This window comes from Falco rusticolus, chromosome 1 (genome assembly GCF_015220075.1).
Source record: "Falco rusticolus isolate bFalRus1 chromosome 1, bFalRus1.pri, whole genome shotgun sequence".
Classification (NCBI taxonomy): domain Eukaryota; kingdom Metazoa; phylum Chordata; class Aves; order Falconiformes; family Falconidae; genus Falco; species Falco rusticolus.
The window spans coordinates 112541993-112555705 of NC_051187.1; the positions used below are offsets into that span (position 1 = coordinate 112541993).

Consider the following 13713-nt stretch of genomic DNA (forward strand, 5'->3'; position numbering starts at 1 on the left):
ACCCCGGGCCACCCGCCCACCCCCCCGGCCAGCCCCCCCCGGCCTGGCCGCCCCCCCGGGCCGCTCCCCGGCCTGGCCGCTGGGCTGGAGCGAGCCCCGCGCCCCGGAGGCGGTGTTGAGCTCGGGCAGAGACGTGCGGTGGAAAACAACAAGCAGCAAACGCGCTTTGCCAATAAAACGTTAAAATCCTTTTTTCTCTTTTTTTTTAATGAAAGACGATTTAACAACATTTAAAAATAAGTTAGTACATTACTAGAATAAATAAACCTCCTATTAACAAAAAAAAAAACCAACCCACAACCAACCAAACAAACAAACAAAAAAAAGCCAACGAAATCGGGTCATGTACAGAACTTAAGACTTCAAACAGTCTCGGATAGAACAGCGATACAGCGGAATCTGTAAGAATATATCTATATGTGCGTCAACGCCAATGAAATATTTACAATACATACAGGTACCCAACCGAGTACCCCCGTTTTATTGTTGTTGTTCCAAAAGAAAGATACCAAACCGATCGTGAATTTACAAGCAGTGCAGCCTCGCTCGCTCGCTCCCTTTCCTACAAATTGAAATTTGGCTTCTCTACAAACGGACCTCCAAAAGGGACTAGCCTCCGTGGGAAAAGTATTGCAATTAAAGGTAACAAATAACCGACTGACCAAATAAATAAATAAATAAGCAATCGGATAGATAGATAGATAGATGATAGATAGATGATAGATAGATAGATAGATAGATAGATAGATAGATAGATAGATAGATAGATAGATAGATAGATAGATAGATAGATAAACCGAGCCGGTCTGAATACCGTCGCGATACAGCTTTGAAATCGAGAAAGACGGAGAGATATTGTGCTGGCAAGGAACCTGAAGCGACAAACCCACCCACCCCCCTGCTGTCACCTACGCGGCCACGTCCTTTCTCGCTTCGGGAGCAGCGTGTGGTGGGGACAATATGGGAATCCCCATTAAATATGTAACGCGGTAAACAAATACCTCGGACAGTGAATCAGGCTACACAAATAATGTAGGACATCTACTACAGGGTGCCGACGCCGTACGAATAAGAATACTCGCCAGAGAAATACCTTAGGTTCAGGTGACAATTTACAGATGGCCAAAAGGGACGTTAAGAAGAAGGAGAGAAAAGCTCACGTTCATAAATCCTACCAACACAAAATATTTGATTCTCACTATCCTTTTTTTTTTTTAATTTATATCAAGACTTAAGGAGGTGTAATTAATTAGAATGAGCACAAAATGAAGTTGCTAGAGAGAGAAATTAATAATTTACAAGGGGTTGTTTGGCAGTAATCTAATAATAGCTTTTGAAGACCAGTGAACACAGCAGGATCAGCTCTTTCCCTAAGCGTTATAACTTCAGAGAAGGAAAAGGATAATAACAACAGTAAAAATATATATATATTTATATATTTATAATACGCAGTGTAAATGCAGAAAAACCTGCCATCTGTTTTTTTAAATCATTATTATTATTATTATTATTATTTAAATCAAAATACTTTTGAGACGTGTCTCGCGGCGCAAGCCTCAACTCTAAGATTCAAGTTTGGGTCCCGAGAAAGCCGTGCCACCGCGGGCGCGCTGCGACCCGCACCTGTCACTGCGACCCGCACCTTCGCGCCGCACCCAGGCGACGTCTGTTAAGAATAAAAACCAGCGGTACTTGCCGGGGCGGCTCCGGGCGGCGGCTCCGCGGGGAGGTCCCCTCCGAAAGTTGGGCGCAGGGCGGGCGGTGGGGTGGGCTGGGGGCAGTGGGGTGGGGTGGTGGTTTGGTTTTTTTTTTTCCTCCTTTCCTTTTTGTTGTTGGAGGGGGGGGTTGTTGTGTTGTGTTTTTTGATGGGGATGGGGATGCTCCTGCGCGGCCGGCTCAGATGCCAGCCGAGTACTTCATGCGCTTCTGCTTCTGGCGCTGGTTGCAGAACCAGACGCGGACCACGTTCTTCTTGAGGTCCAGCTTCTCGGCGATGGCGGCGATCTTCTCGGAGGAGGGCCGGGGCTGGAGGGCGAAGTAGGCTTCCAGCGAGCGCTTCTCGGGGGCGGCGATGGAGGTCCGCTTGCGCTTCTTCTCCGCGCCGCTGAAGAGCTCGGGCTTGGCCAGCTTCTCGCGGTGGGACTTCTCCGCCTCCTCCAGCCAGGCCTGCAGGATGGGTTTGAGGGCGATCATGTTGTTGTGGGAGAGGGTGAGGGACTCGAAGCGGCAGATGGTGCTCTGGCTGAGGGAGCCCACCCCCGGGATCTTCAGGTTGGCCAGCGCCGAGCCCACGTCTGCCTGGGTGACCCCCAGCTTGATGCGGCGCTGCTTGAAGCGCTCGGCAAAGGCCTCCAGGTCGCGGGGGTCGGCGTCCACGTCGCTCATGCAGCCCATGTGGGCCGGCAGCCCGTGGGCGTGGGCCATGCCCAGCGCCGCCGGGTGCATGGGGTTCATGCCGGCCATGTGGGGAGCGTGGCCCGGCGTGGAAACGACGGCGCCGTCGGGGGCAGCCATGGCCCCCAGCGCCAGCCCCGGCGTCAGGTGCTCCAAGAGTTCCCCCTCCAGCGCCTGATGGGGCTGGTGGTGGTGGTGGTGGTGGTGGTGATGGTGGTGGTGGGTGCCCGACAGGGCGGACGGGTGGGAGATGGGCACCGAGGAGGAGGAGGCGGCCGAGGTGCAGGGGATGGTGTTCATGGTGTGGTAGGTGGCGTCCGGCTTGAAGGGGCTGTGGTGCGGCGGGTGGTGGTGGTGGCTCTTGCTCGGGGAGACGATGTCCACCGCTGCCAGGGCTTCGGCGCGGGCCAGCAGGCTCTCGTCCAGACCGCCGAATATATTGCTCTGCAATTGCAAATAGAAGGCACACATAACGCTCAGCAGGGAATTCGCCTCCCCGCGCACTCCGCCGTGCCACTAAAACCTTCCCAGCATGTTAAAAGAGAAATCCTGGAGAAGGGCGGGGGGGGGGGGAGGGGGGGAAGAGGAGAAGAGGGAGCGAGCGGGGCGAGGGAGCGGGCGCGGCGCGCAGCCGCTGGCGCGGAGGCAGCAGCCGGCGGCGGGCGGGCGGGCGGACACACGCACCAGCCGCACGCAGCATCCCAGGTCATAAAAATTAATACGGGCGGCAGGAGCCGCCGCATGCATAAGTTGGGCGAGCGCCCGGTGGCGCCGGGTGATTTGCTGCGCGGCCATGAAAAAATCATCAGGCGGATCCGAGGGGCCGCCGAGGGGCTCCCCTTAAAGCGGGGCGGCGGGCGGCGGGCACCTACCGGAGGGGCGGGCAGGCAGGCCCGCCGCATCGCCTCCGCGCCGCCGCCGCCGGGGCCGGAGCCCGAGCCGGAGCCGGAGCCGCCGCTGCCGGGGCCGGAGCCGGAGCCGGAGCCGCGTCCGGCGGAGCCGCCGGTGCCGGTGCTGCTGGGGGAGCTGGCGGCGGGGGCGGCGGCGCCGGCGGAGGGGCAGGGCGAGGCGGTGTGCAGGGCCGAGTACTTGGTTTCGTGGAGGCCGCCGCCACCGCCGCCGCCGCCGTGGGGGAGGCCGAAAGGCTGCTTGCTGCTGAGGGACATCATCATGGTGCTCGCCGCCGCCGCGGCCCGGCCCGCCGGCAGGCGACCGCCGGAGGAGGGCAGGGGCGCGGGGCCGGGGGCCCGGACCCCCCGGAAAAGCCACAGGAGCCCCGGACACCCCCCCCGCGCCCCGCCCCCCCCCGCAAAAAAAAAAAAAAAAAAAAAATCCCACTCGCCCCCCAGCCGGGTGCCCGAGCCCCGCCGGGGAGGACGCGGCCGGGAGAGGCGGCTCCGGCGAGCCGGGGATGCGCGGGGGATGCGCGGGGAATGCGCGAGGGATGCGCGGGCTGCCTCCCGCCCGCCCGCCCTCCGCCCGGCTCTCGCTGCCGTCCGCCGCCTCCGCTCCGGCGCCGGCCCTCGCCTCTCGCGAAGTGCTCTCCCCGCCGTCGCGCCGGTGGGTTTTACTCTCTCCCCTCCCTCCCCTCCCCTCTCGCCTGTCACTACAGCCCAACTCCTCGGGAAGAGCCCTCCGCGCCTGCCTCCTCGGCCCCGGCCCCCTCCTCCGCCGCTCCCTGCCCGCCCCCCGCCGCCCCCGCGCCCACGCCCACGCGTGCTCCCTCACTCACCGCCGCGCCGCGCCCCGCCGCCTCCCGGAAAGGGGAGGGAAAAAGCCAAAAAAGAAAAAAAAAAAAAAAGGAGGGGGGGTATTCGACACTTCCCCCGGCCCCTAATCCACCCTCCATTAAAAAAAAAAATAAAAAGAAAGAAAAAAAAAAGAAAAAAAAAAAAAGACGAACGGGAAAAGTCCCGTCCGGACTGACCGGGAGCCCAGCGCCACCCGGTGTCCCGGGCGCTGCCGCGGCGCGGCTCGTCGCTCCGGCGGGGCCCCGGGGGCGGTGGGGGCGGGGGGCGCCGGGCGCTGCGCGGGGGGCGCGGAGGGAAAGGCGGGGAGCGGGGCCGGGGTCTGTGTGTGTCTGTGTGGATGTCTCTGTGTGTGTCTGTGTGTGTCCCGGCGTCCCCCACCGGCGGGGAGCCGCGGCGATCCTCCCGCAAAAGCGCACCGCTGTCCCGCTAACTTCCCCCTGCCTTTCCCTTCGAAAAAGAGGGAAAGGAAAAAAAAAAAAAGAGAGAGAAAATAAATCAGGGAAAGTCAGCTTTACTGAAGTGGCCGGGTTTATTTCCATGATTTTCACTTTGCAGCAGGAAGGTTAAAATAAGTGCTTAGGTGTTTAATTTCTCACCTAAACAGCAGACTTGGTAATTTTAAAGGAAATAAAAAAAATTACATTGTATCAGCTCTCACTGTCGCCAGCTCGGAGAAATGAAATAAATCAAAGTTAAAAGCTTGAGTATCATTTAATTATGGTGCGAATAGCGCTTGGAAAGAAGTAGAACAACATCTCTAAACAAATTATGGCCGGGCCAGGAAGGAATTATTAGATTGAAATTTCATTTAGGCTCGGGAGACACAGCGCTTCAATATGTAATCTGTTATGCCTCATCTGATTTGTATGCTTAATTCAGCTTGACGAATTTATTAGTTTTCATAATAGTAAAAAAATTGAGCAGCACTATGGGCTAATGCATTGTGTGTACTATAAATTGTATGTCACCGTTGAAAGGCTGAAGTCTATAGAAATCTTTTATTAATGACAACATAGGAAAGAGGATTTTCTTGCAAGCCTTTAAGGAGTTCATGCCAAACCTCCGCGCTTCGTGTCTCGGTAGGCTATTAACATATCGTCATACTAATTAGGCTACTTCATGAGTGATATAATTTCAAACTTTAAATTATGTTCTAATTAACAAGGGTTGTCCAATTTGCTTAATCTTCAAAAGGCTTTTGGCTTGTCTAATTAGTCTAAAGCATCGAGCATCTCCAACGCCCAAGAAAAAGCCATCAATAACATTTTGCGTGTTTTCCGTGAATCCCGGGCAGAGCCCACGCGGGGCGCGGCCGGGACTGGCACGATGCCAGCGGCCCCTCCGCCGGGGGCCCCGCAGCGCGCGCTCCCGCCCCCCTCCGCCCCCCCCCCTCCCCCCCCGGCAGTGGCCGCGGCCCTTAGCGCTCCGGCGCGGACGTGCGGGGAGGTGTGCGGGCAGCGGAGGGAGATCTCCCGCTGCCGGGGGAGGGGGTGGGGTGGGGGTGGGGAGGAAGGGAAAAAAAAAAAAAAAACCAAGAAGAAAATACCTGGTTGGCGCCGGGCAGTGCGAGGGCAGCCCGGCCACCGGTCCGCGCCGCCGGGAAAGGGCTCTGGGCTCTGCCCGCCCCGCTCGCCGGCGGAACTTCGGCGGAGAGAAGGGCGAGGAGAAAAACCTCGCCACGCTATACATTTAACCCCTCCCGCACTGAGTTTAATTACTCGCAATAGTTGTCCTAATGTATGCTGTCACACGGGAGAATTGAGAACGCATATCGTTAATACGAATTAATCTTGACTTTAATAGCAACTGACAACCGATCTCCAAAACGCTGAGCGCTTATCGCCGCTCCGAACGGCCGCCGCGGGGGTGCGGAGCCAGGGAGCGGAATAGCCGCGGAAACTTTGCCGGGTGCCGCGCCCGGCAGCGACCCCGGGGGTCCCCGCGGCGGCCGCGGCTGCCGGTGCCCCCCGCGCTGCAGGGTCCCGCCGCCCCGGCCCCGCGCAGCGCCCTGCCCGCCCCGCCGTTCCGGATTTCCCCCATTTACCCCCGCCTGGTACTGGCTTTTTTGTTTTGTTTGTTTTGTTTTTGGGTTTGGGTTTTTTTTTGGAGAGGGACGCCCCGATGCCCAGCTGCACACCCCGCCCGGTGTCGCCGCGGGAGCCGTAGCAGGCGTGGAGCCCCCGCCGCCCCCCGGCTGCTCGTCGCCCCCCCGGGGCCGCGGGCCCCGCAGCCGGCTCGGCGCACGAGCGGGCCGCTAAATAAAGGGAGAGACACCCCAACCCCCCCCTTCCCCACGCCCACACCCTGACCCACGCAGACATCTGGGGAGAAATCACTGTCGCCTCTCATGTATCCATGTTCTGATTTACGATTAAAATTTAAAGACGCGCATTCATATTTTACCGAACCTAATGCGCCCTATGAATTTTTAATCCATTAAGATGCGGGCTACACTTTGAGCAAACTCTACCTTTGTTTTGAACGCCGGGCAGCGGCGGCCCTGCCTTTGCTGGAGGGGCGGCCCCGGTGCCCCACATCGCCCCCGGCCCCCGCCTCCTCCGGGCCGCTCCCCCGGGGCTCGGGGGCGCCCGGGCCCCGCCGCCGCGGGGGCACCGCGGCTGCGGAGAGCTGCAACCCGCGGAGCGCCGGCAGCCAGCGGACGGGACGCCCCGTCGAGGCACCCCCGGCGGTACCTCCGCACCCCAGTACCCCCCATCCCCGCAGCCCGGCGCCGCTGCCCGCACTGCTCCCGCTCCCGCTCCCCCTCTCCCCTCCTCCAAATCCGGGTGCGGAGCCGGTGCGGGGCGGCGGGCGGGCGGCGGCAGGGGGGTGCGCCCTCCGCGGCGTCCCCGCCGCCCCCCGGCCTGGCCGGGGCCGCGCTGCCGCCGCAAGCCCAGTCAAGTCACGAAGTCAAACTTAGAGCCCGGAACGATCAATGGAGACTTTTGCCGTCCGTGGCGCCTCGTGCTTCCTGGCACTAAAATAAATGCAAGAAATCGAAACTTAATTACTTGAAAGAAATCCAGAAATCCCTCTGCATAATTTATCCCGGCATTTTTCGTGGCGTTTGTGTTGAAGGCACGCGTTTCGCTCCGCACGCTCCTCTCCCCAGCGCCGCTTCACTCCGCGGGCGCGGGGCGGCCGGCTCGTCCCGGCGGACCCCCACACCCCCCGCACCGCGTGCGGCCCAGGGGCGAGGGGAGGGGGGGCAGTCTCTGGAGAAGACCACGGTTCTGCCTCGGGCTCGCCCGCGCTGAGCCCCCGCCCCCCCCTCCCCCGCCCCCCCCCCCCCCGCGGCTGAGAACATCTCCCGGGGCAGGGATGCAGGCAGGGCAGCGTGTGGTACCCTCCCCATGCTGCCTGCGAGGTCTGAGCCCTGAGCGAGGCACCTGGCAGATATTTTCTGATCAGGAACGTCTGGTGTAACAACCCCAGTCTCCCAAGCGTAATGGAAAGTGCCAATAAAGTAACTCACTTATTCTGATAAACTTCCCCCTTGTCTTTGACGATACCCCCGTGGCCTCCGCAGCCCTTCTTACACACAGGGTATGACCTGCTGGCTGGGGGGAGAATATCAAATGGCAACGTGGCGATGGCCTCCTCGCTTGCCACCCAGCCTGGCTGCTGAGAGCCCGCTCCGAGCCTTCCGCTGAATTCATCAGGGCTGCGAGTCTGCTGGCTCGGGAGCAAACTTTATCATAGACACCTCATCGAGAAGTTGAAGTAATGTTATGAAAGAATGAAAAATACATTTGGGAGCTGCCTGGAAACTGAAGTACATTTTGATTTAACTTACATTAACAGAAACCTAATGTAAAAGTGAAGGGATCTAACAAAACCATTAATAATTTAAAAATAATTACAGATAGTCTATCCTCACTATTCATAACTACTCAACATTTTAGACAAAGAAAGCTGAATATTCTTCGTGGGAGAAAGATGTGAGCTGACTACTAAGCAGAAGCCGTCCGGCTCACGCTGCCTGTCCTCTGCTCGCGTACGTTGCGTGTTCCCCGCTGTACCCAGGGCACCATCCCAAAAAGTGCTTTTACAGGAGGGAGGGTGGAAGCTGGCTGAAGGCGGAAGGCATGTCCTGCCTTTGTGCAGGGCTTTTTGGCAGGCAAGCAGCATGGCTTTCTGTCCCTCCTCCTTGCTGGAGTCACTATTTGAGGTGGGCCCTGTTTGGCAGGGGAGACCAAGGATGCTCTCGCACCTCCTTGGGCTCTCACGAAGCTCTGCCAACCTTGGAGGCTTCGCAGGAGGCCTTTTCCATCCAGAGCCTTGGTTGACACCAGGGGCAACAGTGACTCTCCTGTCCCATGTTGTGCTGCGCTACATAAGGACAGCTGATATCAGCACCATACATCATCGGCTTGGCTTGCCGTGACCCTGAACAAAAGTTATTTTTAATGCATCCATTTGAATTCAAATTTCCGTCATGCATTTTATAGCTCAAGGGTCTTGAGCATCTTGCAAGGACGTGATTTTGCCTGTGTTTCTGTTTGTTTGGGGTTTTTTTGAGGTACACCTGCTGTCTAAACACTGTGTAAAATCAAAGCAGCTGGATATGGGGCAAACTTCACTGCTTTTCCTTACAGATAAAGATACAATTGTAAAGAAGGAAATCCTCAGACATAAAGTGGCTTCTAAAGGAAAAGAAAGTATCATACAATACAAAGCAATAAGAAATGCAGATCTAACTCTTGCAGGAACCTATCTTACAAATAGCCTCACATGTGGGATCCCTTCCTAACCGCTTCCCCAGCCCCTCCTTGCACTGAAAACATTAAGATCTCATAGATCATAAAAAAAATATAATCTTATAAATCACACTGTGGATGTCCTTGGGACTCTACTCTTGCTGATTTAGACAAAACCCTGGTATCTTAGATTACCCTTCATTAATTATTTTCATTAATTTTCCCTGTTATAGATGTATTATCACAAATCATATTCCAAACACATCCCCTAATTAAGCACAAAATTCCTCTCTACCTCCGTATGCCATTTAAATGGAGCATTGAGAATGCGCGTGTTCAGCCTGGTGCCCGGAGGCTCGTGGCAGGCAGTCGGTGCAACAAAAGATGGTTCTGGCATGTCAGCTATCTTTCAGGACTTGCTCTAACGCAGAGGAAATATTTTGATTTTTTCATTTGGTCATCAAGATGGGCATGTTCTCAGCTCGGAGCTCTTGGCCCTTCCAGATTTTCAGTGTCTTCCATCTTCCTCTGCAGGTAAATCTGAGTTCCTTTTCTCCATCTTCCACCATGTGGGGGGTTGGCTGATCTCTTTGTACGTCCTCAGGATTCACCGGGTGCACTCACAGAGCAGCCTTTCCCCTTTCAGTCAGGAAGAAAAACTGCAACAGGTGAGAAGCATTGGAAAAGGTGGTGAAAACCTTGTGTTTCTGAGAAGGCTGTCACCAATGGATAGGTGCAATTTTAAAAAAGGGTTTACCAGTTGTGTCACTGGATCACTGTTTGTATTTCGGAGCCATTAAATAGTGGGCTAAAATACATTTTTAGGTAGACAGGGTCCTGCAGCTCCGTGTGAGAGGTGTGTAATGTACAGCTGTGGTATCTCGTGTGTGCTGTGCCATGCTTTTTCCACGGTCTCTAGGTTTGGTGAGGTCTTGCCTGGACTCATCCTGCTTGGTGAATGGTTAGTGGAAAGCACCTGTGGATCATTCTGTTTTCTCCCTTTGATTCCACATCCACACAATTGGAGCACAACATGACTCGACCCTGGCTGGTGAGCAAGGCCTACTAGGGCCAGCATCTGCTAGAAACAGTAGATATATGCTGAAGCATCGGTCCCCGCGGGACCAGGCACGCTGAGATCAGACCTAGTCTACAGGCTCATCCTCCTTGAAAACCAGGCTTTAATTTTCAAAAGACATATCTATGCATAAGAGTAGTGATAACGTTTGGGAGGGGATCCACCTTATATGTGGACATAGTTGTCTGCGTTATATTCAAAGCGAATCACAAATACTATTCTTTTTTTTCTGGTTAAAATTCAGGGGAAATGCATTCCACCTTTCCTACAACCTCTGGGCACACATCAAAGCCCTTCCTTTCACACGCAGAGCATGGGCACGTATCTGCTGGTGCTCTCCTATCCCTTATAAATGAAATATTGTATGTTCTGAAGACTGTTAATATAATGAAATTAAATTGTGAAGTGCCTCTGCAGCTCATATCAACATTTTCTATGGGAAACAGCCTGTTAGGACTATGTTACCACGTATCACTTGCGGTCCTGAGACAGCAATTGAATTCCAGTGAAATCTCTTACCAAAGGCAATCAAATTGATCACTGGGAGTTTTGCCAGTAACATCAAACCTGATGAAATGGTTCTGTGTTAAGAACTGGAAATATACACATGGAAAAGAGGACAGATCAGAAAATGAGAGTATGAAGATAAAGAAAAAATGCAGAAAGAAAAGAAAGGATACCCAGGGGAAAAAAAAGACCGCGGGAGATTAGTAATCGACAGACGTACATAGCCAACCCAATGCCGACATTTTAAAATGCAGACAACTCAGTTTATAGCCTGCAACACAAACTTCTATAGAGGCATTTACCCAGAAGAACTTTTATCCACACATCCCACCTTAAATATTTTGCTGAATTGGGATGATCTCAACTTGTGCTTAACTGCTTTACTGTGCGTTTTGTTGGGGGAGACCTGGGACAACCCGAAGAAGCTGTCATTTAAAACTTTCAAATATCACCATCAAGCTGCCTATGTGTCTGGTGCTACGTATATATAGTAAATATAGCATCATGTCAGAGTTTTACTTGTTAACCCCTTGACAGTTATGTTGCCTGGTAGGTACCCTGGCATAGTGAACTTATCTGAGTAAAATACATTTTGTTTTTCTTGTTTAGGCCAGCACGTTTCCTCAGAGTAAGTGCATTTGTTGCCGCACACCGATGAGACGGAGGCAACACTTTCTAACGGGTCCCAGCATCCCTGTTTTTCCCAGTGACTCGGGCTCCTGGCGTCTTTGCCTGCCTCTGAAAATATTCAAGCTGGCTCCAGACGCTCTGGCCCAAAGTGGGCCAAAATAATGGTGGTGGGGTTGATTTTTTTTTGTTTGTTTGTTTTCTTTTTTGGGGAGGGGGGGATTTTTGTGGTGTGTGTGGTTTGTTTTTTTTTTTTTAATTTATTTTATTTTAGCTTGATGCAGTTTTTAGTAATGTTCGGATGTTCGTGGATACTTTTGAATGAGGGCGTTGGATCTGACGCAGCTTTCCCAACCCGTAAAACTCATCAGGTTTAAGTGCTGCCAGCTGCGGAGCGGCGCTTAGCGGGGCGGGACGCTGAGCAGCCCCGCCCGCGGCCCCCCCGCAGCCCGCCCCTCCGGGCGCCCCCGCCCGTGTCCCCCCGCGGTGGGCTGCGCTGCCGCCCCTCGCTATCCGGAGGCAGCCGAGGCGCCCTAGGGGGGACACGGCAGGAAATTAAGGGCAGCGTGTGGCCGAGGGGGGGCAGCCCCCTTGTTTCTTTCCCCGGGAGGCTGGGGCAGCCCAGACGCCGGGGGGATCGGCTCAGGAACAGGAATACCCCCCCCCCCGCCGCCCCAGCGACCCCGGGCGATGCTTTGGGGGGGGGGGGGGCGGGGCTGGCTGCGGCTGGGGGTCGTCCGTGTTCCCGTGGGAACACCCGGGGTCAGGCTCTGGGAATTGCCTCTGGGAGTTTGTTGCGGGAGGTGGGATCCCGATCCCGGGAGGCGCTTCCCGACGGCTGGGGGTCCCAGGGACAGGCACCTCCCAGCAGCCGGTTTGCAGGGATTAGGGAAAATCCCTCTCTCCTCTCAACTGGAGCCAAAAGCAAACCCCCCCTGGAGATTCCCGGCAGGATTCCCACTGCGAGGACCCTGGGAGAGGCACATCTGGGAACGAAACGTGGTTTCATTCTTATTTTGTGTCTCTGCTACACCTGGTGTCCTTCCACATCCCCAGTACTTCGTGTCTCTGCTACACCTGGTGTCCTTCCACATCCCTGGCATGGCATGGCATGGTACGTTGCAGCATGCTATATTATGACTGGTATGTAACAGTGGGCATGTTACTTTATTAATAAATAAATAAATATATATCTCTGCCCCAAACATGTTACTTTATTAATAAATAAATAAATATATATCTCTGCCCCAAACATGCCAACCTAGAAAGAAGATGGTTCCATCTGTATTCATCAATTGCTCAGAATACTTAAAAATTAACCAAAAGACCAGAAAAGCTGGGGCCCTGACGAGTAAGGGTTACATGCTTGGAGGCCAAAGAACTTCAGTGCATCCCTTAGCAAGGCTCAGCTGCTGCAGGTACTGAAAAATGGGATGGAGGAACCCAAACAGAACAGGTGCTTTCTACCCAAGTGAGGGAAAGAAGGCATGAAAAAAGTCTTGCTTGATTTGATTCCTAGCTGCGCTCCAGCTGGGGTGGGAGCCAGCGCTGGGTGGGTGGGTGACCCCTGGCTGGGGTAGGGAGGGGGCAGGGCTGGTTTGTGACCCCAGTGTTTTGGGGCTTGCTGCAAACGTCGGAGGGCTCGTGTGGGGTTTGGTGTTCACTATTCGTGTGGTTGTGTTTTAGCTGGGATGAGCTCTCCATGCACAGCTGGTGTTTTCACAATCTTGTAGATAAGCTGTGTCAGCACAGCCTTTATAAATCCCATTTTCCCCAAAGATTTATGATCTAACTGTAAATGTGTGCTCTGGACCAGTGTCTTGCATAGAGGGTTTTAGTGAAGGATCTTAATTTTAGAAGGTTGGTGCATTTATTTTCTGTACCCAAGATATATGATGTAAAACATAATTTATAATGTGGCATAATAAAAATGGATGACCTTTGAGAGGACAGCAGACTTTCTTCTGTACCTACACAATATCCTTTTTGGTAACATTTTGATAATGATTTTACATGTGCATTGCAGTGTGTGAGAGCGGGTGACAGTGCATTTGGCAATGGTAGGAGCTGTTGTGCTAACTTATCAACCTTATCAAGACCACTATGCGTACACACGGCGGTCAAGTTGGGCGAAGAGGGAGGGAAGAAGCCCTCATTCAGCAAAAGTACGTGGGTAGATTTTGCTTTTATTTATTCCACTTTGAATCAGAAATAACCGAGTGAATTGGAAGCTTCTTTGCTGAATTAATACGTGTGTGAATGCTCCAAATATTTCAGCGTTCTTAAAAAATTCAAGCAGACCTGGGAATAGCTGGGTAGCTTGCTTCTGAGAGCTGAGATACACCACCTCCTGTACTGCTCTTTGGCAAGACTGCCTGTTTTAAAGAGGCAGTCCAACGTCACAGCTGGTTTGAAGCCAGGCTGCATTCGCTGCCTGATTGTGTGGTATTGCCATACCTGTTAATTTCATTGTAAGCACGGTAACTTTTTTCCATGCAGATCAAGCTGTTACACACAAAGTGGGGGCAAAACAGATCTCTGTAACTGTGTGAACAGTGGCTGGTTTTCCCTTTCCTCTGGCACTGTGTGCACTGAAGGTGCTGCAGGCGTCTGCAAAGCAAAAGCCATGGAAATGGCAAATGAACACTGGGCTAGT

The 13713-nt window shown here is 54.1% G+C and overlaps 1 protein-coding gene across 1 annotated transcript; it reads right to left on the bottom strand.

Annotated features, from left to right (window-relative positions):
• Positions 1-1781: 1781 nt before the first annotated feature.
• POU4F2 (POU class 4 homeobox 2) lies at positions 1782-3679 on the bottom strand. Its single transcript, XM_037402104.1, has 2 exons — positions 3267-3679; positions 1782-2838 (listed from the first exon to the last, which is right to left on the bottom strand). The coding sequence occupies exons 1-2, from the start codon at positions 3564-3566 to the stop codon at positions 1897-1899; spliced, it is 1242 nt and encodes a 413-aa protein (XP_037258001.1). The 5' UTR covers positions 3567-3679; the 3' UTR covers positions 1782-1896.
• Positions 3680-13713: the final 10034 nt, after the last annotated feature.

What these genes read in the sequence shown, in the direction of transcription:
- POU4F2 (XM_037402104.1), bottom strand. Translation starts at nt 3,566, where the DNA reads ATGATGATGTCCCTCAGCAGCAAGCAGCCTTTCGGCCTCCCCCACGGC. An exon ending in CCTGCCTGCCCGCCCCTCCG is followed by an intron (nt 2,839 to 3,266) that starts GTAGGTGCCCGC and finishes TTGCAATTGCAG; the next exon opens with AGCAATATATTCGGCGGTCT.